We start from the raw sequence: 27,418 nt of genomic DNA on the forward strand, positions 1-27,418 counted from the left end.
ACAATAACAAATGTTGACAAAAATGTGGAGCATCTGAAACCCACACATTACTGGTAGGAATGAAAGAGGGTAAATTCCCTTTGGAAAAGAGTTTGAGAATCTCTCAAAGGGTTAAACATACACTTATTACATGACTCAGCAATTCTACTTCTGGCAATTTCCCAAGAGAAATAAGGATATGTCAGCAAAAAGATTTGTACCCAAATGCCCATGACAGTTTCATTTGTAATAGATCCAAATTGTCAATAATCCAAATGTCTATCGACAGGATAATGAATAATCAAACTGTGACATATCCATACAATGGGACACTACTTGACAATATAAAAGAACAAAAGACTTATATACACAACACCATGGATAAATCTGGAAAACATTATGCTGAAAGAAGACAACACAAAACAATACATTCTATATTATTCTGTTTTCATGAAATTCTATGCCAGACAAAACTAATCTATAGTGACAAAAAGATCAGTACGGGGTGTATTGACTGCAAGGAGGTGCAGGGAAATTTTCATGGTAATAGATACATTCTATATCTTGATTGCATTGGTGGTTATACTATATATATATAGTCAAAACTCATTGAACTATTTTCTTATAATGATTAGGTATCAATAAAGTTAATTTTTGCCCGGGCATGGTGGCTAACACCTGTAATCCCAGCACTGTAGGAGGCTGAGGAAGGCGGATCACTTGAGGTCAGGAGTTCAAGACCAGCCTGGCCAACATGGTGAAAGCCTGTCTCTACTAAAAATACACAAATTAACTGGGCGAGGTGGCACATGCCTGTAATCCCAGCTACTCAGGAAGCTGAGGTAGGAGAATCACTTGAAGCCAGGAGGCGGAGGCAGAGGTTTCAGTGAGCCAAGATCGTACCACTGCACTCCAGCCTGGATGACAGAACGAAACACCGTATCAAAAAAAAAAAAAGTTAATTTTTGAAAAATAATAAAGTGAAGAAAACATTAAATGAAAGAGACTTTGGGCACTCATAAAGACGTTTGTTTATGAAGTGACTGTAGTATTATTAAGGCCAACTTATCAAGTACTTTGTCACTGTAAACAGAATAGCAAGCAGCCTTAGGGAATGGCAATAGCTTAGTTCATGGAAATTTGCATTTCATTTCAACAAAAGAATTATGGACATGATGATATTATGTTTATTAGACAAAAACAATATAATGGTTAAGATTTCAGCCCATGGAGTCAGACTGAGCCAAATTCAAATTACTACAGGTTGAGTATCCCTCATCCCAAACGCTTGGAACCAGAAGTGTTTTGGATTCAGGATTTTTTCAGATTTTGGAATATTTGCATATATATAATGAGATATCTTGGGGACGAGACCCATGTGTAAACAGGAAATTCATTTATGTGTCATATACACTATATTAAGGAAGGTATTAAGGAAGACCTAAATAAATGGAGGTAACTTTATTTTTCCCTTGGGGATGCTGAAAAAACTGTTGTGCACCTGTATTTTGACTGTGACCCATCACATGTAGCAGGTGTGGAATTTTCTACTTGTGGTATCATGTGGGCTTTCAAAAATTTCAGATTTTGGAACATTTTAGATTTAGAATTTTTGGATTAGGGATGCTCAACCTGTATCTCTGTATCCTTGGACAAATTGTTAAACATTAATATATACATTCACTTTTCTGTGAAATCAGGATGCCAACATCATCTATGATATAGGATTGTTTTTAAAAAGTACTCAGTGTTTTCCATGACATATAATAGTTTAATAAATGTTAGCCATTATTCTTAAGTTATAGCCATGGCTCTTCCCAGTACCCCTGTGAGGGAAACAGGGATGGTACTATAATCTCCAGTCACCGCTGGAAATCAAGATAGGATGGTAAAATATTATTACTCTCCTCAGCATCATGAGCCCTTTTACAGCAGAGCTGGAATCAGTCACTAGAGCTCCAGAATTCTATTTCTATACTCTTGGCATTACACCATTCTTTATTTCCACTTGCTATAAAATGTCAGGGCACAAGAAAGAGGACAGGGCCACTGAGGCAGACATCCTGTGGTTATAGCTTAGTAAAGATTTAATCTGAAGGCCAGACAGGTTCCAGGAAGTGCTGAAAGATTATTCCAGGGCAGTGTGGTCCACAAGCTGAACTGTTTCTGTTTCACAGGGAAATAAGAATAAAAATTGAGAATATGTGTTTAGAAACTTTTATAGCAATTTGACACAGTGATTTTATTCTTTTTCTTTTTGTTTTTTAGAAATGGGGTCTCACTGTTGCCCAGGCTGGAATGCGGTGGCTACTCACAGACACAATCCCACTATTGATCAGCACTGGAGTTTTGACCTGCTCCACTTCTGACCTGGGCAAGTTCACCCCTTCTTAGGCAACCTATGGTCCCCCGCTCCTGGGAGGTGGGAGGTCACTATATTGATTAAGAATTTAGCGTGGAGACCCAATCAGCATAGAGCACTATAGCCCAGAACTACTGGACTCAAGTGATCCTCCTGCCTCAGCCTCCTGAGTAGCTGGGTCTGTAGGCACAGACTAGCATGCCTGACAACATCATGATTTTATATCTGTTGAATTTAAAAATAAAAATTGTTTGTATTGTCTGTGTTATTTTTAACCATTTATTTTTCCAGAAACTCAATTTTATTTTATTTTACAAAAGTATCAGTCTGTGACAGATTTGAAAATAAACAAACTAGTCAAGGGAAAAGACACCCTTGAGTCTTGAGAATGAATGGGCAAGAGTGGAGAAAAGAAGGTGGAGAGAAGGGTGATAGTTCTTGAAAACCAGGCAGTTCCTTTACAGAATGGATAAGGGATGTATAGGACCATCTGAGTTATTCACTGAATTACCAAATTACTATCCAAACTAAATTTATTCAAGACAGACCTAAAAAGAGACATCATGGTGTGGGGAAGGTAGTAAGATTAGTAAGAACTACAAGCACTTCCTTTTCCTGCTTTTAGTCGTCTCAGCTCTACAGCTACTGTTTTGTTTTGTTTGTTTGGCTTTTTGTTTTTTCATTTTGGGATTTGTCAGTGTTAGCATCTACAGCTACTGTTCTCCTCTCCAATTTCCCTCTCCTTTCCAAGGACCATGGTGATTCCCATCAGATGTTAAAGACTGGCTTAGCCCACACTAACGAGAGGGAATCCCCAAATAGTGGAGACTTACTACCCTCTAGAGGTCTTTTTGATCCAGATGGGCAAAATGAGAATCAGAGAGGAAAAGGGACTTGTCTAAAGCCACCTGGCCTGTTACCAGCAGATACCAGGCTTTTACTCCTTGATAACCTGGGTAAATGGGAGATGAGCGCAAGCTTTTTTTGTCAATATCTCCATCGTTTATTCTATCTGATAGATTCAGTTAGGTTAACAAGGAAATGTGCAGGGTCACCATGTTGTACCACTCCAGGCAGCACCAGTCAGAGTGATCTGTGTATAGGAGTCGTGCAATACAACAGCCCAGGTAGACACCACTTAGGAGAAAAGAGGGCTGTTGTCTGTTTACATGTTTGTTAGATTTTAGAAAGGAAATCTGATTAAACTAACCTATATTAACAGGAAACAAAAATAACATCACTGAGCTGCTCAGAAGTGCTAAGTACTGCATTAGACATTGGCTATCCCATTGAACTCTAACTATACATATTCAGGGTGGCTATTTTTTTTTTTTTTTTTTTTTTTTTGCCAGTGCCTACTATATTGCAAGTCATCATGGCGGAGTGTTGGGAAAAGTTTTCAATTAGCGATAATCACACCTCGGATAAACCTCATTGGCTACAATACCACCACTGTGCAAAGCTAGGGTTGATATTCTTATCCCCGTTTGATAAATAAGCTGAGGTTCAAAAAAGTTATGTGACCGAGTTCACATTGCTAAGAGTGGCAGAGTTAGGAATTGAATCTAAAAATCTATCTGATATCCAAATTCAAGCTCTTTCCATAACATTATGGCAGGAATTTAGGAGACTTCCTTAAAATATTGTATTCCTACCTCCTATATATGAAACAGGCAGTGGGAGAAAAAAGGTATGAAGTGTGCATCCTCATCTGGACAATTCCCAGAATACCAGCGTTGAGTGGCCTTTATTCAGAAAAGGAAAAGGGTCTTGTGGTTTTTTGTTTTTTTTTTTTGATCTATGAGTCTATAGAGGGGTATCACAGAAGCTTCCTGAATGACCCTGTTCCATTGTTTCAATCTTTTTCCAGAAGGGAATGGTTTTAGAATAATATTCATTATAGCTACTTAATTAAAACCATTTATTTATTTATTTATCGAGACCGAGTCTCGCTCTATCACCCTGGCTGGAGTGCAGTGGTGCAATCTCAGCTCACTGCAACCTGTGCCTCCTGGGTTCAAGAGACTCTCGTGCTTCGGCCTCCTGAGTAGCTGGGATTACAGGTGCCCACCACCACGCCCAGCTAATTTTTGTATTTTTAGTAGACACAGGGTTTCATCATGTTGCCCAGGCTGGTCTTGAACTCCTGACCTCAAGTGATCTTCCTGCCTCGGCCTCCCAAAGTTTTGGGATTACAAGCATGAGCCACCACTTCTGGCTGAAACCATTTATTTCTGATTAAACAATGTGGTACTGTCATCCAGTTGTATAAACTTGTGCCAGGCTTTCACAGTGTGTTGCTTGTGCAATGTGGTCATCCACTGACACTTTTTAAAATCTAGAGGTAAAAACACTGCTTTTAGGATGCGGTGGGGGGAGTTAAAAATGGAGCTTAAAACTGTATTAATCTTGCCATTTTGTGTGTAGTTGTTGAATTTTTGCTTGTTACACTATTTATTGTGTCTACCTTGCTACTAATGTTTGACATTCTGATACTATGCAAAGCAGATGGTCCTGGTTAGATGATCCTGAATCATCCATGGAAGAGAGGAGGGGATCTCTCAGCCTGAATGTGTGACATATCCCACAGAAACCCCTGGATATGTCTGTAAGTTCCTTTTATCTTCTGGTATCAGAGGGTTTTGTTTGTTTGTTTGTTTCTGGTAAAATGCATATGGGGCTATAATCTTAAAGATCCCTGAACATCGTTGCCAAAATAGTTTTTATCAACAGGTTTTCCAAGTGTTACATTTCTTCATATTACCATTCATGGCTTCCAACTTTTGTCAAATAGCTAAGTACAAACCTGTATTTTAAAAGTTATTCGGGCCAGGTATGGGAGCTGAAGTGGCTTCTTTTTATAGCATTTATTCTGAGTTCTTCACCTTGACATTTTACTGAATTGTTCTTAGTTCATCTGAAGGAAGTCGCCCTGAATTCTAAATACACATTTACATTTATCTGAAGAGATAGATAGGAGATAGATGATTGCCAGGTAGATAGATAGAGAGGACCTTAGTATTTGGGCCACTTCCTCTATGAATCTCTCATGCCTTACTAAAGGAAGGGAGGCAGTTAATCCAATAGACCCACTTGGGGAAATAGCAGAGTTGTTAGGTATAAAAGACAGATAATAGGGTTGAGGAGGGTAAGAGGAGAGACATAAAATGGAAATACGCAATGACACACACAGGTACACACAGGAACAGACTCTAGAAAAAAACAAACACAATAATACATAGACATGAACTACCCTAACCTTTTCCTCCCTCACCTTCCCCCAAGTCTCTGAGTTTTCTCTGGCCTCTTCCCATAACCCCCTTCCTTTTCCCCAGTCCTTTTGGCACCTACTTGATGTGTTCTGTGCGTCCAGAGCCCTCGATGGTCTTGGCTCCCCATCGTTGCTCCTTTTCAGAGATGTCATTCTGCAAATGACAGCACTCAGTAATACATGACGGCAAGAAATGTGCCACATTGAGAAGGGCCACCCAACTGACACATGCCCTCCATGTCCCCTGTGTCCACTGCCTTCTTCAGTCTGGGTCTTTATTCACATCCTCTCTATGTTTATCCCATCCTGACCCCATGTAAGAATTCAACTGCTGAGGCCAGGCGTGGTGGCTTATGCCTGTAATCCTAGCATTTTAGGAGGCTGAGGTGGGTGGATCTCTTGAGGTCAGGAGCTCAAGACTAGCTTGGCCAACATGGTGAAACCCCATCTCTACCAAAAAAATACAAAAATTAGCCAGGTGTGGTGGCATGCACCTGTAGTCCCAGCTACAGGGACTACTCGGGAGGCTGAGGTAGGAGAATCGCTTGAACCTGGGAGGCAGAGATTGCAGTGAGCTGAGATTGCACCACTGCACTCCAGCCTGGGTGACAGAGTGAGACTCTGTCTCAAAAAACAAACAAACAAGAAAACACAAAGAATTAAACTAGTGAGCTCTGAAACCTCCATTTCTCTTCTTCATACTTCATGCCTACCCCATCTGGTCTCCTACAGCTTTTTAATCCCCCAATTACACATGTCCAGCTTGAATCCTGGATCATGGGCCAGGGGAGACCCAGGTTCACCTGCTTCTCACCTTCAGTATAGCCTGCCATGGCCTGTCAAGCACACTGTCAAACTCGCCCACACCTGTCTCCTTTCGTCCCTGATACCAGGTATCGTGCATGCCCCACAGGTGACAGCCAATTGTCCTACCAATTAGTCCCAGCATGAGGGCTGTCTCATCCTAGAAGGCCCTTTTCCAAGCATCCTCAAAGGTCACAGAGGATGTGGCCCAGATGCTCTCCCCACCCCACCCTCTGCACTGTCCAAGCAAAGCTACTTCCGAACTCACCACAAAGTCAGGATCTGTGTCCCAATCATCACCCTGGGTCTCCACGGAAACAGACACATCATGGCCCACTACAGACTTCCACATCTGAGAGTGACCGGAGATGGGAATAATTAGGGACAAAAAAGCATCAAGAGGAGGGAAAATAGGAATGCTGAAGTCAAAATATAGCAGCCGAATATTTCCTGCCATTTTTTTTTTTCTTAGAAGAAAATAGAAAATGAAGCAAAGCAAATGGGAGTTGTAGGAAGGCTTTTCTGCTCAGTTACAAGATGAGAGATGGGACTTCATTCAAGATGAACTGATGTGGCCTGGGCCCACCTGGGGCTAGAGAGACGTCATCATGGGTGTGGGTAACACTAGGTAACCCATGAGTCAAAATTGCTGGAATTGTTCACTTGTGTCCCGAGGCCAGCCAGGCAGTGGCTGAAGGTGGTTGGCAATGAGGGGTGCTATAATATCCCTAGAATTATGGCCTCATTTCACTCAGGTTTCTATATACGATTCCTTTGTCGCTGTTGAAATACAAATTGGTTCTGCTTCTCACAAAGTGAACATCTACATCCCTCTTTACAACCTGCTGAACTATACTGAGAATTTTTCCAGCCTCTGGTCCAAGTGCTGTCCCACCTCCACCCTGAGTCTGGTCACCTCACAGCTGTGTAAGGTCAGCAGGGACAGTCAGCTGAAATTTCCACACGGAACAATGCATTGGGAAAGCAATATTTGCTGGGAATAAGTCAGTTATTACTCAATTTTTTAAAAATGGTTCAATTAATTGCTAAAGAAAAGTAATTCAAAAAATAGCATGTTTTCAAGTTGACAATTTATCGTAGAAAAAAGAATAATATGTAATAAATCTGATTTTGAACATTAAGAGGTATTCAATTTTTATCAACTAAATAAATGTTGCGGAAATATTTAGAGAACACTAGCTTGGAAGGGTGCCAAACTTATTCTGCTAGGGCATTCCCAGTGTTCTAGTCGGCCTTCTGGACTGTGCAGAAGAGCAGCACAGTTGCTCTGCATCTGTGGATCTTGGTGTGAAGAAGTAACAACAGACAATGCTCATCTGCTGTGGTCGCCACTGAGACTTCTTGACCCTGGCAGCACTTGCTAGCTGGCAACCCTTCCCTCCTCGGACACCTCATCCCATTGGAGACCTTCCCCATGCTCTCCATTGTCTCCAAAGAGTCCCTTTACAACCACTCCTCGGGTTCTGTCTCTACCTAGGCCTTCAGATTCTCCAGTTTTCTATTTCCACTTGCAAACTCCATCTTCTCCATTGAGCAACCCCTTAAAAACCAGCCCAAGGGAAGTCTGGGTAAATCAGTTAAAGAGATGCTAAGGGGACACTGGACAGATATTGACTGAGTCAGCCATGAGTCACGGCTGAAAGCAGCTCGGCTTTCCCTGATGCGGGTGGAGACAGCAAAACAAGACTTAGAATCCTGCATCCTAGTAAGGATTCTACTTATCATCCCCTCTGCTTCTCATCCCCTGGCTCCTGGGCTGCTGTGCAACAAAAGGACTGTCACACAGAAAACTGGAATGGAGAAGTTTCTGAAATAGTCATGAGCAATAAGGAAGCAATGAGGACTGATGGTCCCATCCTCCTTCCTGTGGCTCCTCTGTCAGCCTGACTCTCCCATTCACCCATTTTTGAAATAAAGAGTTTCTGAAATAGAGACAATTTATCTAATATCCTTGACCTATTGACCAGAAACCAGAAAGGTAAGAAGTGCTATCTAGAGGTGAGAACCAGAGAGTAATCTGGTGAGGCCTTGTTGCGATGCTGACCTCCTGCATCAAAGTACACGGACTGGGAGTCAGAAGCCCTGGCTGTCACCCCAGCTCTGTGACTAAGCCTCTGAAGGACCATCACGAGGGCATCAACAGAGTAGGTACTCATTTGCCAGGTACCAGACCAGGCGATTAAGAAATACTAACTTTAATAATTTGGCAAATCAGCAATTATCTCTGATTTCCCCAGTGGAAAATAATGAAGGGGTTAACCTAGCTAATCTGTAGTCTCCTTGATTTCTGACATTCTGGGATTCCATGATCTACGAACACAGAAACTAGCCCCAGCAGAACAATCGTGCCTTCTCTTGGGCTGCATCAGCACTTGGTACTCAGTGCTAGTGTACATCAGTGACTACTTCCTGATCTGTTACATTTCCTATGTGGGTTTGTTTCCCTGAGACCATATGCTCTTCAAGGGCAGACATTGTTTTTGTCTCCTGTGGTCCTCCTCCCAACTCAGTACCTAGGGGAGACAGGCCTTAGAGTGGGTTATAGATTGTCAGCAGAAACTAGGCAACACTTTGCTTGATGTTGGTGCTAGATGGCTCCTGAATCATTTGCCTTGGCTTTAAGCCCCTCCCTTCTCTTTCTATCTCCAGATGCTGATTTGCTACAACCACTCACAACCAGGCCTTCTGGCCATAAAAGGATAAAAGCCTACTAGTGGTGACCTTGCCCATCACCAAGGACTAAGAGCCAGGTAGGTTCCTCCTCAACTCTTACTCTGTGTTTCCCAACTGTCCCATGGCTCAGAGTACCCACCTCCACCTGTACGAGCCTCTGTTCTAAGCGCCTGGCTTCTCGCGTCCACACCGACTCCCTCTCTGGCTGCTGCCACTTCGGAGTGAGAAACTGAGCTGCTGCTTCAGTTCCGTATTCAGGTTTTCGTCATTTCCTGCCACCCCATCCTCACAGCTACTTCCTGAAATTTGAGTCAGTTCCTTCTGCTTTAGACACTTAAATTTTAAAAGGATTAAATGTTTCTGTGCCTGGTCTTTTGCAAGGTTTTGACAATGGGGGGCATAGGGCAGTCATAGAAAATGCTGCTTTGACTCTGAGTTTGTAATCTAGTGAGAGAAACAAACATTCAACCAGAAAACACATTAGAGAATGCTGTAGAACAGCATTGTGTCCTAAATAGGGTGGCAGTTACGTTTGAGACAGTAAAGGAATTCAGAGCATTTGGTATTGGGTGTATTCATCTAGAAAGGCTTTATGGGAAAAGTGATTTATATGTGGGTTTTGAAGCATGAGACTTAAAAAGAAACTCACCCCTATATGACCCACAGCACTTAAAAGTGGAGTTTTCATATAGATGTTCAAATAAACATCGACCAATTGAACGCCAGAAGGGAATAACTCATGAGGGAAAAGGCAAGACATGGAAGGAGAGTTTCCTAGCTTGTTTGGGGCACTGTGGAGCCTGAGCTAACAAACTAAAGATTTGGCTCCAGAGAGTAGGAAGAATTCTGAAAGAATCAGGTGCTGGTCAGCTGATGGAAGAAGGTCTTTGTGGTATCCTGTTTTACTGTGTGTCAAGACTTGCTGCCCCTCCCTTCCCTCTTGAAGTCAGACTTACTCAGGTGACTTGTTTTGGCCAGTGACAGATACCACTTTCTGGCGGAGACCGTAAGACCACTGCAAGCTTTGCCATGCTTTCACCACTGCCCAAGGCGACCTGGAATTCTTCATATTGGCTCCTCCAGCAGACTGGGTCCCTGAGTGAGAAAGAACACAAGTGGAGCCCCATCCACCATGTGAGGGAATTGGAGTTGTTCACTAAAAAATAGTCCTTTGTTTTGGCTACTGAGAATTTGAGGGTGTCTGTTATTGTATCCAACCTAGCCTCTCCTAATCTTGATTGTGGACTTCTTGATTTGTTCACAACAGTGCATTCTCCAAGGAGTTTAAGCAGGACTGGATGAAACTGGCCCATGATACAGGCACTTTTCTGCATTAGGAATATGAAGCCTCTGTCACTTCCAAATCTAAGGATTCTATGCCTGGGGGAGCTTTATTTATTCCTCCTACTTTATTATCTATTTATCATGGTGGTACCGAAGTTATGATAAGGAAGAGTACATTCGTAGAAGGGAAAATAGTCTTTTAAAATCACTTGGAATCCTCATGTAGTGTCAAGATACGATTTAGACTAGATGCTGTGACACACCATCCAGGTACATAGTTCTTTAGAGAAAGTATAGAAATTAATCAGAGATGACACCAAGAAGCCCCATCTTTCCTTAGCAAACGTCACAAGTTCATTACTGATGAGGTAGTGAGGTGTATCACACAGAAAGAGAATGGGCCTTGAAGCCAGATAGACTTGGTTCAATTAAACCACTTACTGTACTTTGAGAAAGTGAGTTATCTTCTCTCAAGCAGCAACTTAATATTAAAAATCCATAATAGCTGGGCACGGTGGCTCACGCCTCCAATCCCAGCACTTTGGGAGGCCGAGGCAGGTGGATCACAAGGTCAGGAGTTTGAGACCAGACTGGCCAACATAGTGAAACTCCATCTCTACTAAAAGTGCAAAGATTAGCCGGGCATGGTGGCAGGTGCCTGTAATCCCAGCTACTTGGGAGACTGAGGCAGGAGAATCACTTGAAACTGGAAGGTGGAGGTTGCAGTGAGTTGAGATTGTGCCACTGCACTCCAGCCTGAGCGAAAGAGTGAAACTCGGTCTCAAAAAAACCCCAACAAAACAAAACAAAACATAATAATGCCTATCTAACCTGCTACATGCTATTAAGCTTCTCTTCCCCCATTCCCACCCGGAGGGATCCCTAGGGGCCTAATGTTTTCACTATGTGCCAGACAAGAGTTCTCCCAGGACCATGCATGGACCTGTATCAATTTCATGCCCTAAGGCCCGGTGTATTTGGTTCAGTGCTGGATAGAATTTCCTCACTGCATTCATCACCTGGGGTCTAGCAGCTAAGGCTGGAAAAATGTATGCAGCCGTCACTGATATTGGCCAGTGAGAAGTAAGCCTGAATATGTATAGCTTTCTACCCCTATAACCATTCCTGGCTACCTCCTTCCCTAGCCCACCTTCCACCTCCCAGCGTGCAAACACAGGTACCGAAACATCTGCGCACATATCCATTCACTCACACATACACACACATACACATAAACTCTTCATTCTGAAAATAATTTTATTATTTTACAGTTGTTCAGGAAACTTCCCAGGATGTTGTGACCAAGATTGAATCACCACAGTAGATTTAGAGCAGATCAGTCAGCCCACCGGTCTTCTCTCTTCTTTAGGGAGAGACTAGGCAGTGAACACATCATGTATACGATGAGAAAATAACCAACTGGTAGGATGGGGAGGGGAGGGGAGGCAGGGAATAGGCACAAATGGAATTCTATCCTGGCTGTCCTTCTCAGGTCTATCTATATTTAATTTTGTCTTCTCTATATTCTCCTTCCACTGCCACAGAGGGTAGAGACAATGGGGCTGAGAAACTGTAATAACTATCACTAACAGCAAAGTAGCTTAGTACTTCAAGAGGTCAGGAGTTGCAGTGTGGCATTAGACCAGTCAAGTCAGACTCCTGGCTGACAGTCAATGCCTAATATTGGCTCCCAGTGGCCCCTGGGCACTGTCTCAGGGCCCACATTCCAGGAATATCCAGATATTCCTGGAATGACAAGAATTGGAACCCTGCTGTCCATAGACACTTCTCCCTGCCCTTTGGTGAAAGGAAAGACTTGGGCCACTTAATACCTTAGTATACATGTGATCAAGGGTAAAAGCAAAGGGATTCTATCCTTATAGTCTAGGACCTGAAATTCTCCCTCCAATTATATCTGAAATTGGCAGGGAAGAAGATGCTGTCCTCCCATGTGATCTAATAGCTAAAACCCCTAGGGAGTTCCTTCAGCTCTCACCACCCTATTCTGCAAGATACCTAAATCAGACGTCCTATGAGGTGACATGTTCATTTCCCTGAACTCTGTTTATGGCAGAGCCACCTTCTCCCTGAAACAGGAGAAAATACAGGCAAACGAGGCAAAGAAAGTTATCAATCAAAATGATACTGAACTTCAGATTATTAGGTTTATTGAAACCATCCTCTTGACTTGGCTGAAAGACAGTCCTCAGTATCTTTTACAGGACCACAAAAGATCAGGGTCCTGCAAAATCTCAACAAATATTAGGCTCAACAAACCAAATGTGATTCTCAGATTAAGCAGAAGTGTTCAGGCTCAGGGCAGTAGAAGAAAGCAGACTTGCCAGTCCCTGCAGCTCCAACCTGTCCTTGTATCCACCTCTGTTTTTGCAGGCACTTTCCGTGAAGAGTTGGAGAGAAGACCTGTAAATGGGAAGACTGTTCCACTGGAATTGATGTTCTGATGTTAGAGGTGAGAGAATTCCAAGTTCTGAAGGGAGTGGTCCAAAGAGTAACAACTAAGTCTATAGATGGCCCGTAAAACACAGAATGAGCAGGACATGAATCATTAGAAAGTAGATGGCTGCTAGAAGTGGCACTCGGGTCCGTGAATGACAGAGTGAACGCAGGACTCGCTTCCATCCAACGCCACTCCGGGTCTGAAAGAAAAAAGTCAGAGAGTTTTCACCCTATAGGGCTATGTTGCTTTCCCTCCTAGTAGTCTTGCACTTAAGCAAAGCTGACCCAACCACTGTAGAAAGGGGTATTCTGAGAGGAAAGTTGCCTCAGAGTCAACAACTTGGCAAATTCCACCAGGTTCTTCTAATCTTCCAAACCCTTCCAGCCTTAGACTCATCAGCTGCTCAGTGGCTGGACTTCCACATTCCTTCTCCTCAGCTCCTTGCCCCCAATATAGCCAGCCCTGTCAGATAATAGAACACCCTCTCTTTATCCTTCTTCCTTCTTACCCTTCGACAACTGTTGCTTGTAAGATCTATTAACAGTGCCTGCTCCTGAGTGCCACAGGAGCCAATGATAGGAGTCCGGGAAGAGTCCCATTCACTGTGCTCTAACCTGAGTTGAGAAAAAAAAGAGGCATAGCATTGGTTCATAGCATGAGAGGCTGATGAGGCCCAGTCTTCCCAGTCATCCTGCCACACAATGCAGCACAGGAGGAGACTTGCAGCAAAAGCTGCTCCCACAAACCCAACCCCATGCAAGGGGGGTACCAGTAGATATGTTTCCTTCAGCAGCAGCAAAATGTGACAATAACTATCAGGAATTGACTGCCTACTTACTACGTATCAGGCTCTAGGCTGGGTGCTTTACATACATTTAATCCTCAGGTTTTGAGGTTGGTCTTATTATCTTCAAAGTGCTAAGGCTTACAGAGGTTAAATTATTTGCCCATGGCGGCACAGCCAGTAAGCGGCAGAGCCAGAATTCAATACCCAGCTTTGTCTTTCAAGCCTCACGTTCTTTTTTCCACCACACCACACCTGACTTGGAGACACTCATTACATTTTTTTCTTTTATTAAAGGCTAATAGGCAAAAGCATCCAAGGAAGATTTCTGTGGGGTTTTAAAAATTAAATTGAACTAAAAAAAATTAAATTGAATTGGCAGTCTCTACTGCCTTCTGGCTCAGTTTTTGCTGATTTACTGATTTGCTTATTTAATACTGGAACTTCTCCATTTAATGAAGAAGCTGCCATTACTCACTCTATGGTTATGTCAAACGAACAAAGGAGCTGTATGTAACAGAGACACTGAGCATGCACAGCCTAGCTCCTTCTTTCCTGCTTCCCTCCTGAGAGACAGGCTGACTAAAAAATACACCTCTGTGTCTATTCCTCCATGTGATAAGCTTTTCAGAAGCAGCTTTGGTCTGCAACAGCATGGTCTGTTACTATGGAGGTCAGTCTGTCAATGTAGGCTATGCTGAGGAAGGACGAGAAGTTTGTAGGTATTGATGAGGAAGATGGTACTGACTGCCTTTAAACTGGAAGGCCACTGAGTTCCACCTGCTCTTTAGAGTACATGTGAGATTCTAACATTACAATGGCAGTACCTGGACTAGGCAGGCAGCCCTTAATTAGCTACCCCAACTTCCATTCTGCATCAGAGCTAAAGAGGGAATTGTGGCTTGAATTCATACGGCTTGCACAAGCTCAAGGGTCATCATCCCACACATGCAGTCTCAGTTGGTTTGGGACAGGTTAGTTACACAAGAGGGAGATCAACCTTCCCACTGGCCAGGTTTCACCGGTCTAAACAATTCAATAGCAAGTAGAAGAGAAACAGTCATTAGGGCACAGGCCTGAAAATGCTCGGCAGAGATGGCAAGACACCACACAAGGCATTTAAGCAAAGCTGGCCCACCCTCAAAGCTGCATATCAAAGCCTGAATAGATGATGAAAATTAAGAAGTTGTGAAAATGTTGGATTGGAAAGAAAGGTATCTCAAGTAAGACCTGCTCAATGGGGCTGTCACCTCTGCCACATAAACTTTACAAGAAGGCATTAATATCAGAAATGTCATTCTCTGAGGAAAGTGATCATATACATAGGTGGCTTTCTCCCAAAATATAATAAAAGTGCCTGCTTTTAACGATATTTTCCATGGAAAGGGACTTCCAGCAGCAAAATACTTGTAGCAACTCTCTATCCTGTCATGCATAGTGATTCTTTTGATGAGAATAAGGAACTAGGGATGTGTAGCTCTGCCCTTCCAAATTACACTTGGAGCAAACTGCTCATAGGAAGCACAGTTCACTCTGTTACTCCAATGCTCTTGTTTGGCAAGAGCAGGATTTTCTGTGAAGGAGGTCTACCTTGGCCCAACATTGTCTGTGACTGGGAGGGGAAGTTCAGGGTTAGGAAGTGCATTTGCCAACAAATAAAAAGCTACATTCTTTTAACATCATTTATAAAGCAGTCTTTTAATCTCTCAATCTTTTAATCTTTTAAAAAAGATTTCCATGGATTCAGATCTCAGGTAGAAAATGAGGTTGTCACTTATTTGGTCCTCTAGAGAACCCAACACCTACCTCATATAGTTATGGTTAGGATGAAATAAAATATCTTTCAATAATGGTAGATATCATTATTATTCTCTAAGAACAACTGTTTTAGAAAACACTGACTCTCCTATACTCCAAAAGTACAGCGTTCTTGGGTGACCACAATGTCGGTAAACTCATTGCAGCAACTAACTCAAGATGAGAAAAAGATCTTAAGAAATCCTAAGTCTGGCAGGAAATGTATATGAGTATGATCAGAAAGGATCGGAAGGGAACAGAGGCTATCTCCCTCAGCCTTTACCGTCTGATCTGCTCCTCGGCCACCGAGAGAGCATTCTCAGCAGCGACTCTTTGGTCTCGTTCTTCTTCCAGCAGCTTCCTTAATTCATTCACTTCCTGTCTGGTGTTGCATAGCTGCTGATGAGCTTCAGAAAAGCTTTAGGATGAGAGGAAAACAAAAAGCATCATCAGATGCAGAAAACAGTTGCTAATACAAGGGATTCAAAGTCTTCATAAGGTTGTAAAGCAAGAAAATTCATATAAGCTTGTCTGAAAACGATATTTTAAAAGCAAAGCTGTAGAGGGGTTAAATGAAGCTGCAGAAAATACCTAAAGAAATTTCAGGAACTGATTAGCTTTCATTTTACTATCATAGGGTAGTTGTTAGTGGTGTGTGTGTGTTGGTGTTGCTCTTTTTGTTTTACAAACTTTTAACACACAAATGTTAGTTATTATTGTTACTATTTGATCCTCACATCACTTCTGTGAGGCTAATAAAATAAGACATATTAAATCCATATAAAGGACTCCAGTTAAATCTAGATTACTGCCCAATTTCCGGACTCTGGTGTATGCTCCAGGGTTGAGGGAGCCACTCCCCTACCTTTGCTGCGGTTCCCTTAGTTCCTCAGGGTCACTCTTTCTGTGAACTCCATTCTTTTCCTGGGGAGCTCCTGGAGCAACATCTATATTTAGTGGCCCCTGGAAGAAGAATAAGCTTAGTAATTCAGTGACGAAAGCTCTTAAGAAAGTGTACTCGAGCAAAATGAGAGCTTGTTTACAGAGGACTACCCCCGCTTATAATGCTCAAGTCCAAATTTAGAAGTGAGAAGCTTCTGCTCTAGCAGATTACTCACCTACATAAAACTCTTGTCTTGATTAGATTTTTCTCCCAGATTCTCATTCTTGAATTTCTCCTCTTAAAAGTTAAGTCTGGGCCGGGCGCTGTGGCTCAAGCCTATAATCCCAGCACTTTGGGAGGCCGAGGCGGGTGGATCACAAGATCAGGAGTTCAAGACCAGCCTGGCCAAGATGGTGAAACCCTGTCTCCACTAAAAATACAAAAAATTAGCCGGGTGTGGTGGCAGGCGCCTGTAATCCCAGCAACTCAGGAGGCTGAGGCAGAGAATTGCTTGAACCCAGGAGGTGGAGGTTGCAGTGAGCCGAGATCGTGCTACTGCATTCCAGCCTGGGCGACAGAGCGAGACTCTGTCTCAAAAAAAAAAAAAAAAAAAAAAAGTTAAGTCTGCTGTGGATGCTTATGGCTTTTCCAGATGCCACTTTGATCCTTCCCTTGCTTGCCTAGCCCCTCCCAACTCCCTTCTCCTCCTCTGTATCCTATATGTCTCCATACTAATTCTCAGTCTCCTCCAACTTCAACGCTGCACTCCTCTCCCTGGCTGTCAACAGTGCTGCCTGTTTTGTTTCTCAGGTCCAAAGTTTCCTACAATTTTCTTATTACTTAAAGCAAAATCAACACTTTCTCTGTGTCAGAGTACCAAAAGTCTCAGTCATCACTGTTTCCTACTCATGTTTTGATTTCTCTCCCACCATCTCACTGATCTTTTTTCTTCTAATTGCTTCACTGTAATTTTTCTCAGACCTTATTCCCATCTCAATTAACTCTTTCTTCTCTCCCACTTTCTTCCCTGACCCCTAATTACATTAACTTCTTCCATAGTGCTCTTTAGTGCTTCACCACTTGCACTAAATTTCATCACACTTCTCCCAGTCTCTCACCTTCTCCTTACTCACCGCCTGCAGCTCTTGAACCTGCTTCTCCAAGACTGCACAGTGATTTAAAAGGTCACCATAGTGCTGCTGGTTCTCACGAAGACTCTGACTGGTATCGCAGAGCTGAATGGAAAGGGTGTTTTTCTCTTCCAGTAGCTGAGAGAACTGAAAGAGAGGCGAGGATAAGCACCATCCTGCAGTACTATAAGCAGTGCTTAGGTGAACTGTTCTGAGTTTTCAGGGTCTAATTTTCCCATGGAAGACCTTTGTTTCAGCAACAGCAACAATAGCACTTTGTGTGCCTTCAAAGTTGGAAAAAGCATAATTTTTTTTGACCAAGACAGAAAACAATTCTGGAGGAGTAGCAGAAAGGTTTTTTTGTTTTGTTTTGTTTTTTTAAATGGTGCCCAGTATATTAACTGAAAAACCATGAAGCAGAAATCCATAAGCAATCTAATTAGATAGGCTATTCTGGGTACATAAGAGGGAAAAGGCAGTACCTCAGGGTCAAAGTTCATGCTACTAACAAACTCTAGAACTCAATATGGCTGGAGAGAGCTGTCACCCCAAAATCTGTGCAATAATATTACTAGGCAGATTCCTCAATGCCATAAAGAGTTATAAGTTACTGAGAATAGAATAAAAAATTATAATATGTGGTAGACGGGAGAAACAGAATAAATCCCAACATGTATATGTATATGTCAGAAACTGTGTTGAGAGCATAGATTCTCCCAGGTAGAAACATTCCAGTCCCTTAAAGCAGGACTCTCCTCTACCGCATGACTAACAGGTCATCGTTCAGTCTTCCCTTGAACGTGTTCAGTGTCAGGGCGCCCACTACCTGACAAAGCAACCCAAACCATTTAAAAAACTGAAAATTCGTTTTTATATGGAATGAAAACTTTACCTATTGTAGCTTCTACCCATTGATTTGAATTTGGTACTCTGGAACTATAATTCTCTCACTTGCAGGCTGTCAAGTTTTAAGTTTTAGCTGTGATTAGTCTCCAGGTACATTAATAACCACAGAGATGTCTCTCCAAGTTATCTACTGTAGGACCATGTACATTATATGAGAGGAACCCCGTATACCAGTTGCATGTTCAGTTTTTTCTTGATGATTCTTTTTTGTAAGTTTTTGTGAAAAAAAGTTGAAACAAACAATGTTTTAGAGGAGAGGCGACAGTTTTCTAGAGACAACTGTGAGAAAGGGCATTTGATGCATATAGAAAATTAGAACGAGATAATCCATACATACTTGTAAAAGTGCTCTGTTAGCTGAAAATTGCTCTTCAGATGTAGGGTTGTTTTTTGTGTTTGTCATTCGGAAGAGCAATGTTAGCTTACAAAGTACTTTCACCAGTATCATCTTATTTGAGAGAGGTAGAGAAAGGATTTCTGTCCTTGTTTACAAATGGCTAGTAGATGTCAAACCAGGACTCAAGTGTGGTTCTTGATTCCAAGTCTAGGCTCTATCTACTATCTGATGGTGTCCAATCTGACAGTCTAGCAAGGAAAGTTAAGAAAATTATAGGTTTTTGGGGGGGAGGGGGGTGTGGGAGGAGGTGGGAATAGGAAAGGATGTAAATATTTGGGAAGTGATACTAATTTGAAGAGAGTTAACTGGGTACAATGACAACTATTGGATTCTGAGACAGGGAACAACATGTTGTTCCTTTAACCTAAGAGGAAGTTAATTTTCTTGGCCACAATGAACAGTCCAAACCATACCAAAAACAAAAACATAGGTCCTTCTAGTTTAGGGGTTGGCAAACTATGATCCAGGGCCTGCTGCCCTTTTATCATAAATAAGGTTTTACTGGAACACAACCAGCCCAATTGATTCTATATTGTCTAGGCTGCTTTTGTGTTACAACTGCAAAGATGAGTAGTTGTTAACAAAGACCGTACAGTCAACAAATCTAAAATATTGTCTGAGCCTGAAGGAAAAGTTTGCCGACCTCTCCTCTAGCTTATAAGCTACTATATTTCACTGTATCTATACCTGTAAAAATGAAATAGGAGGGAACAATTTAGACTACATTATGTCACTAATCATCCATCTCATGTTTTTAAGTTTCTAGCACATTCTTACATTACATACAAACATCCAAACAGCTGGTAGAAATGCAGTCATCCCTTTTTATCTATGGGGTATTGGTTTCAGGACCACCCCTGGACTCCCAACTCCCAGTATACCAAAATTCGAGGACGCTCAAATCCCTTATATATAATGGCAGGGTATTCGCATATAACTTGTACACAACCTCCCATATACTTAAATTTTTTTTTAATTCATGCATAATAGATGTACATAGTTTCAGGATACAAGCTATAATGTAATATATTCATATAATTTGTTAAGATCAAATCAGTGTATCTGGAATATCCATCACCTTAAGTATTTGTCTTTCCTTTATGCTAGAAGCATTTAAGTTCTTCTCTTCTAGCTATTTTGAAATATACAATAGATTGTGGTAAACTATAATCACCTATTGATTTACCTAACACTAGGTCTTATTTCTTCTATCAAACCATGTATTTGTACCCATTAATCAACTTCTCTTCACTCCTTCCTCTCCTTTATCCTTCCTAGCCTTTAGTAACTACCAATGCACTCTCTATCTTCATGAGATTCACTTTTTTTTGTTCCCACATGAGTGAGAATGTGATATTTGTCTTTCTGTTCTTGGCTGATTTCACTTAACATAATGTCCTCCAGTTTCATCTATGTTGCCACAAATGACAGAATTTCATACCTCTTTATAGCTGAATAATATTCCTTTGTGTACATATACCACATTCTTTATCTATTCATCTGTTGATGGGTACTTAGGTTGATTCTGTTTTGTTTTTTATGAATAGTGCTCCAATAAACATGGGAGTACAGATGTCTTTTTCATATATTGATTTCCTTTCTTTTAGATATGTGGGTTGCTGGATCATATGGTAGTTCTATTTTTAGCTTTTTGCGATACCTCCATACTGTTCTCCACAGTGGCTGTACTAACTTACATTGCTAACAGTGTATGGGAGTTCCCCCTTTCTCTACATCCTTGCCAGCATCTGTTACTGCCTGTCTTTTTGATAAAAGCCATTTCAGCAGAGGTGAGATGACATCTCACTATAGCTTTGATTTACAATTCTCTGATGATTAGTGATGCTGAGTATTTTTTTTTATATCTGTTGGCCATTTGTATGTCTTCTTTTGAGAAATGTCTATTAAGATCTTTTGCCCATTTTTAAATTGAGTTATTTGTTTTCTTGCTATTTAATTGTTTGAGTCCCTTATATATTCTGGTTATTAATCCCTTGTTATATGGGTAGTTTGCAAATGTTTTCTCTCATTCTGTGGATTGTCTCTTCACTCTGTTGATTGCTTCCTTTGCTGTACAGAAGCCTTTTACTTGCTATAATCCCATTTGTCTATTTTTGCCTTGGTTGCCTGTACTCTTCAGGACTTACACAAAAAAAGCCTTGGCCAGATCCATGTCCTGAAGCATTTCCACAAGTTTTGCTCTAGTAGTTTCATAGTTTCGGATCTTAGAATTAAGTCTTTAATCCATTTTGATTTGATTTTTGTATGATGAGAGACAGGAGTCTAGTTTTATTTTTCTGCATATAGATATCCAGTTTTCCCAGCACTATTTATTGGAGAGATTGTCCTTTCTCCATCGTATGTTCTTGGTGCCTTTGTCAAAGACAAGTTGCCCCTAAATGCCTGGCTTTATACCTGGGTTTTTAATTGTTTCATTGGTGGTCTGTGTGTCTGTTTTATGCCAGTATCATGCTCATTAAACAGGTAGTGTGATGCTTCCAGCTTTGTTTTGTGTTTTTTTGTTTGTTTGTTTTTTGAGATGGAGTCTCGCTCTGTCACCAAGGCTGGAGAGCAGTGGCGTGATCTCAGCTCACTGTAACCTCCACCTCCCAGGTTCAAGCAATTCTCTGCCTCAGCCGCCTGACTAGCTGGGATTACAGGCCCCCGGCATCACGCCCAGCTAATTTTTGTATTTTTAGTAGAGACGCAGCTTCACCATGTTGGCCAGGCTGGTCTCGAACTCCTGACCTCAGGTGATCCACTCACCTCGGCTTCCCAAAGTGCTGGGATTACAGGCGTGAGCCACCACACTCGGCCCAGTTTTCCTCTTTTTAATCAAGATTTTTGTGGTTACATACACATTAAATTTTTTTTTCCATTTTTGTGAAGAATGTCATTGGTATTTTGATAGGGATTGCATTTAATCTGTAGATTGCTTTGTGTAGTACTGTCATTTTAATGATATTAATTCTTCTAATCCATGAGCATGAAATATCTTTCCTTTTTTAGTGTCCTCTTCAATTTCTTTCACAGTGTTTTATAAATCTTTCATTTCTTTGGTTAAATTGATTCCTAAGTATTTTAAATTCTTTGTAGCTATTATAAATGGGATTGCTATCTATCTATCTATCTATCTATCATCTATTTATTTTTGAAACACAGTCTCACTCTGTCACCTAGGCTGGAGTGCAGTGGTGCGATCTTGGCTCACTGCAACCTCCACCTCCCAGGTTCAAGTGATTCACATGCCTCAGCCACCCGAGTAGCTGGGATTACAGGCGTGCACCACCATGCCTGGCTAATTTTTGTATTTTTAGTACAGAAGGGATTTCGCCATGTTGGCCAGACTGGTCTCAAACTCCCGGCCTCAAGTGATCCGCCCACCTTGGCCTCCCAAAGTGCAAGGATTACAGGCATGAGCCACCATGGCTGACTGGGATTGCTTTCTTGATTTCTTTTCCAGATTGTTTGCTGTTGGCATATATAAATGCTACTGATTTTTGCCTCTTGATTTTGTCTCCTGCAACTTTACTGAATTCATTTATGAGTTCTAACAGTTTTTTGGTGGATTCTTTTAGGTTTTTCTAAGTATAAGGTCATATCATCGCAAAAAAGGCTAATTTGACCTCTTTCTTTCCAATCTGGATGCGCTTTATTTTTATTTTTTATTTTGTCTAATTGCTCTAGCTAGGGTGTCTAGTAATATATTGAATAACAGTGGTGAAAGTAGGCATCCTTGTCTTATTCCGGATCTTAGAGGAAAGGCCTTCAATTTTTCCCTGTTCAGTACAATGTTACCTGTGGCCTCCCATATATTTTAAATAATCTCTAGATTACTTATAATACCTAACACAATACAAATGCTATATAAATAGTTGTTATACTGTATTTTTAAAATTCATGCTTTTTCCTGAATATTTTCAATCTACAGTTAGTTAAATCTGTGAATGCAGAAACCACCAATATGAAGGGCCAACTATAAATATAAAACCTGAACATCTGAAGAAAGAATTAGGGCAGTGGCTTAGAGAAGAACAATCTATGCTGACAGCCCATCTACTACAATCTCATTCTGGGGCCCAAGAAGCAATTCTCCTATTTAGCTGGGACTCATTCGGAGTGAGACTAAGCTCATGAAGGAATATGTATATCCTCAGTATCTAGCATACAGCCAGGCTCATGGAGGACAAATAATAGTTATTAGTTTAATGACTGAATAAGGCTAGGAATGAGGTGCCCTTACAGTTGAGTTCTAAAGGAAAAACTGCTTCTCACTCAGAATGACAGTGACCTACCTATGCAGTGTTTCTCACACTTTAAGTGGAATTACATATCTCAATAAAGGTGTTAAAAAACACAACTTTATGACTTAGAACCCAGTATATAAATATATACAATTAAAACTAAAGTTTGTCAAAGACAGACATATTCTTTATTATATATTACATACATGTTTTTACCTCATTTCTTTTTTTTGCAAAAACACCAACTGCACTGTTTGTAATAGCCCCAAACTGGAGAAGCCCAAATGTCCTTCAACAGAATAGAGATTGTGGTATATGCCTAAAATGCAATACTACACAGCATGAGAGTGGAAAAATGACACTATATGCAACGACATGGATGAATCTCACAAAATAAATGAAGCAATACAAAAGAGAAGGTATGACTCCATTTATATGTAGTTCTAAGTGGGTAGGAGTGAACAGAAGACACAAGGGACTTCTGGAGTTCTGGTATGTTCTGATTCTAGATCTGGGTGCTGATGATATGGGTATCTTCACTTTGTGAAAATATATCATGCTGTACTTATGATTTGTTTACTTTTCTGTATGTTTTACTTCAATAAAACATTAAAATTTGTTTTAGTTGTTACCCACCAAAATGATTTCATCATTTATTAATGGTCCTGAATTTCAGTTTAAAACACTGTCCTAGACAGACAAATGCCCAATGTGATTCAGAGTCTAATGTTTGAAGAGTAAATGTAACAGGGCTGAGATGGGGGTTAGTTTACAGAAAAAAGAGACAGGCTAGAGCTGTAAAGGGTGGAACTTCTGGAAATAGCTGATTCGCTGGAAGGGGAACTCCATGGGAGCTGCTCTGGAGTCCCTTTGAAAACTCCCAGACAAATCTACCAATAAAGCGTCTGCAGTTTAACTAATTCAGTTGGGCCTGCAGACTTTAAAAACTGCAAATGTCTCCTCCAAGTTAATAGTGTAGTCTCTGATACTTCAGTGTCAATTAGTTGAATTTAACTACATTTAATAAGTACCTACTATATATACAGGCACTGTGCTTTTCCACATGCATGATCACGTTTATCTCAGACTGACTTCCTCCTAACACCTCAGGCAAGTTACTTACTACTCCAGGGCCTTTTTCCTCATCTGTGAAAATAGTCTAGCGATCTTTATCATTTTTGGAACACAGACCCCTTGGTCAAGTGATGAGTTCTTGTGATGAAAAGCTTACACACACACACACACACTATTGTGCATACAATTTTTGGGCATTCTTGGCTCTCCTCAAAGCTAATCTCTGGACTTCTGATTCTGACTGATCTCTAAATATCTTGTAGTTCTATCATAGACTACTTAGCTGAGTTCCTCTCAAGAGGGCAGAACTAGGGCAGGTGCCACTAAAGAGTATTTTGAATAGTCAGTGACCAACAGGAGGACAATTCTTAAGAGGGTGGGGTAGGGAGTAGCCTCAGCATTACTACAAGTGATACAGGTCAGGGGGAAGGCTTCCTAAAGTAGTTGGCTTCTTTACTCTTACTGTCTGGATTTATCCAGTCATTCCCAAGGACTCACCAAGGGCAAAGAACAAGAAATGGCCCTGTGTCCAGTGCTTTGGAATAAGCACCCAGGTTCTGAGAAAGGTGAAACTTCTGTACCCTAAGATATGCTAAAGCTGGGACTCTATGCTTCTACTTGCCTTCTTGTTCCAGTCATGGAAAAAAGAAACTGAATTCCAGTCTAACAAGAAACACTTACCTTGCTGTTCAGTTGCTGAATTCTTAATTCCTTTTGGTGAATTTCCTTTAAGCTGTCATTGAGCTGGGTCCTGAGAAGTTCTGTCTCATAAACCAGATTTTGTGACCCATCTGGGGAAGCTGATGTCTCTGGGGATGCCTGCCAGGACACAAACATTGATGAGATTCTCTCCTAAGATTGAGCATGCTTAATTCCTTCCCTCTAGAAATCCTGTCCGCCCCATAGAAGTCATACGGTGGCTTATGGGCACTTAATAGTGGCAGATGGACACTCAATTTGTAGGAAGCTGATGCTTTCTGGGTAGTGACTTAAAAAAAAAAAAAAACCTTGCAATCATCATCATTTGTTTAAAAATTTATCTCTGAGTAACAATCAGCATTGAAATTACTCACCTGTCTTTGGTATTGCACTTTGAGAGGCTGAGTCTGGGAGGAAGAAGACCTCAATTCCCTTATAAGATTCTGCAGATGACTGAGCTGCTGATCTTTATCTGAGATAGCCATAAGGTACTGTTCTTTCATTCTCCTCTCATGTATTTCCCAGGAACTCTTCTCCATCCTAGAAAATACATGACACAATCACAGGTAAAAATATACTTGTAACTGGGCATGGTGGCTCACACCTGTAACCTCAGCACTTTGCTTATCTTCAGTTACTCAAATCTGGAAGGTAAAGAAAGAAAGGCTAATAAAAAGGTGGAAAGAGAGAAAATGTGGGGAAAAAACAGAAATTTTTTTTCTCTATCTCCTTTTCTCTTCCCTAAGGGTCAATTATATAAGGAAATAAGGAAAATAAATATCCTTTTAGATTGCCACTAGAGGAAATTTAAAGAAGAAAGGCTGCAGGAAATAAGCCTTTAGAGCTTTGCAGCTCTTCTTAGGTTTACACTACTAGCTGAACACTTTAATATTTCTGTAGTTCTAGGTGATGTGGAGATAATATGAGAGGCATGAAGAGATGCTCTGATATGCTACCAATCACCTTTGGAGGGCCCTAAATTCAAGTGCATCTGAAGGACACAGAAAGCACCTAAACTTTTGATGTTAAATTAAGATTCTAACAGAATAAAGCTGGGGTGCTATTCCCTGAAGAAAAATGGAGGTTAAAATGGAGCAATTTATCTTTTCTCTTGAGATTCAATTTCAAAAGAAGAAACAAATTTATATTTCTAGAGAGCAAAACTCAGTTGTTTTGCCTTTTTCTTTTTACTTGCTCTGCAATCATCATCATTTGTTTAAAGAAAAAATTTGTTCTTGTATTATCTGGGGAAGCTGCCAACTCCATGCAATGAGCTTGATAAATGTTCACTTATAATCAAGTCCATAAAGATGTTAACTATGAAAATCTTTTAGATGTAATTTTACTCCATAAAGTTTAAATCATTAAATTCTAAAAAGCATTTTGCTATATCAATGTTGCTTAAGGTTTGAAATCTCCTGTGTCTGAACATTAAGAACTCTCTTAGAGATGTTATGATATTTATACTATACTGACAGTTGTCATTCTAATGGCCCCTTGTAAGCTGGATAGAAATTGAGACTCCAACTCATATTTTCTGTATTCATTTGCCTCTTGTCCTCTAGCATTGGTGAGACAAAGCAGGTGCTGCTTGATCAGCAGCAATGTCCAACATGGTAATTCTCCTTTTAATATAAAATCTTGAAAGCTTTTTGAATATTTTTTTTTTTGAAACAGGGTCTCACTCTGTTGCCCAGGCTAGAGTGCAGTGGCATGATGTTGGCTCACTGCAACCTCCACCTCCCGGGTTCAAGCAATTCTCCTGCCTCAGTCTCCCAAGCAGCTGGGATTACAGGCGCCCGCCACCATGCCCAGCTAATTTTTGTATTTTTGGTAGAGATGGCCAGGCTGGTCTCGAACTCCTGACCTCAGATGATCTACCTGCCTTGGCCTCCCAAAGTGCTAGGACTACAGGTGTGAGCCACCGCACCCGGCCAAATTTGAATTTATTAAGGCAGCATGGACCATCTTAAGTTAAACAGTAACAACCTCCCAAAAATGAGGCTGCAACAACTAGACCTGTTTTTATACACTAAGTGTTTAATCTTGGGATTAAATTTGTTAGAAAAACTGAATTAAAAAAACAATCAGAATTATAGCTCCTATCTTAATTTCTTCTGCCATGATAGCATTATTATTGTTCTGTTCCTTAAAAAGAAAAGAGCTATGATTTCTGGTTCTAGACAAGATAAAATAGACACATTTCTCCTTATTCCGCCAACTAAGGCTGAGCATCCCTAATCAGAAAATCAGAAATACTTCAAAATCCAAAACTTTTTGAGCACTGACATGACACTCAAAGGAAATGCTCATTAGATAATGCAAATATTCCAAAATCCAAAAAACTCCGCAATCAAAAACACTTCCAATCCCAAGCATTTCAGATAAGGAATACTTAACCTGCATAGATAAAACCCTTGGGCCTTATAAATAAAAACAAACATAAGAAAATTTAGAAAGATGGTGGCAAACCAGCTAGGGATTCCCAGACTTGAGGAATGACATGGTGGCAAGTTCCTTGGTTTACCATTTGTATTCTGCGTATCCCAAACTGGATACTGGAGAATTCCATGACCCGGAAACACCAGTGAGTACCAAGTTTACTCAGTCTTGCCAAAGAACTAGGAAGGGACAGTCTAGCTAGACAGAGAC

At 41.0% G+C, this 27,418-nt stretch overlaps 2 protein-coding genes and 1 pseudogene across 8 annotated transcripts in view; all 3 read right to left on the reverse strand.

The window, feature by feature from the left end:
- The window catches only part of HCLS1 (hematopoietic cell-specific Lyn substrate 1), a 30,954-nt gene extending 20,806 nt beyond the window's left edge, over positions 1-10,148 (reverse strand). Inside the window, exons 1-3 of one of the 2 annotated variants that reach the window (XM_030801769.1) lie at positions 10,067-10,148; positions 6,685-6,768; positions 5,693-5,766 (exon numbers count right to left, since the gene is read on the reverse strand). In XM_030801769.1, the coding sequence (XP_030657629.1) occupies positions 5,693-5,766; positions 6,685-6,768 (158 nt within the window). In that variant the 5' untranslated portion in view covers positions 10,067-10,148. Of the gene's footprint in view, positions 1-5,692; positions 5,767-6,684; positions 6,769-9,249; positions 9,373-10,066 lie in introns of those variants that run through there. The other variant, XM_003275504.4, reaches the window with a different exon arrangement.
- On the reverse strand, positions 3,685-3,805 carry LOC115832231 (annotated as a pseudogene).
- A 1,485-nt stretch (positions 10,149-11,633) lies between the features above and the next one.
- The window catches only part of GOLGB1 (golgin B1), a 92,900-nt gene continuing 77,115 nt past the window's right edge, over positions 11,634-27,418 (reverse strand). For all 6 annotated transcript variants that reach the window (XM_030801603.1, XM_030801602.1, XM_030801601.1 and 3 more), the window contains 7 exons: positions 25,141-25,306; positions 24,749-24,886; positions 17,450-17,593; positions 16,299-16,396; positions 15,717-15,851; positions 13,361-13,466; positions 11,634-13,051 (listed from right to left, as the gene is read on the reverse strand). In XM_030801603.1, coding sequence (XP_030657463.1) covers positions 12,917-13,051; positions 13,361-13,466; positions 15,717-15,851; positions 16,299-16,396; positions 17,450-17,593; positions 24,749-24,886; positions 25,141-25,306 — 922 coding nt within the window. In that variant the 3' untranslated portion in view covers positions 11,634-12,916. The remainder of the gene's footprint in view (positions 13,052-13,360; positions 13,467-15,716; positions 15,852-16,298; positions 16,397-17,449; positions 17,594-24,748; positions 24,887-25,140; positions 25,307-27,418) is intronic.

This window comes from Nomascus leucogenys, chromosome 21 (genome assembly GCF_006542625.1).
Source record: "Nomascus leucogenys isolate Asia chromosome 21, Asia_NLE_v1, whole genome shotgun sequence".
Classification (NCBI taxonomy): Eukaryota; Metazoa; Chordata; class Mammalia; order Primates; family Hylobatidae; genus Nomascus; species Nomascus leucogenys.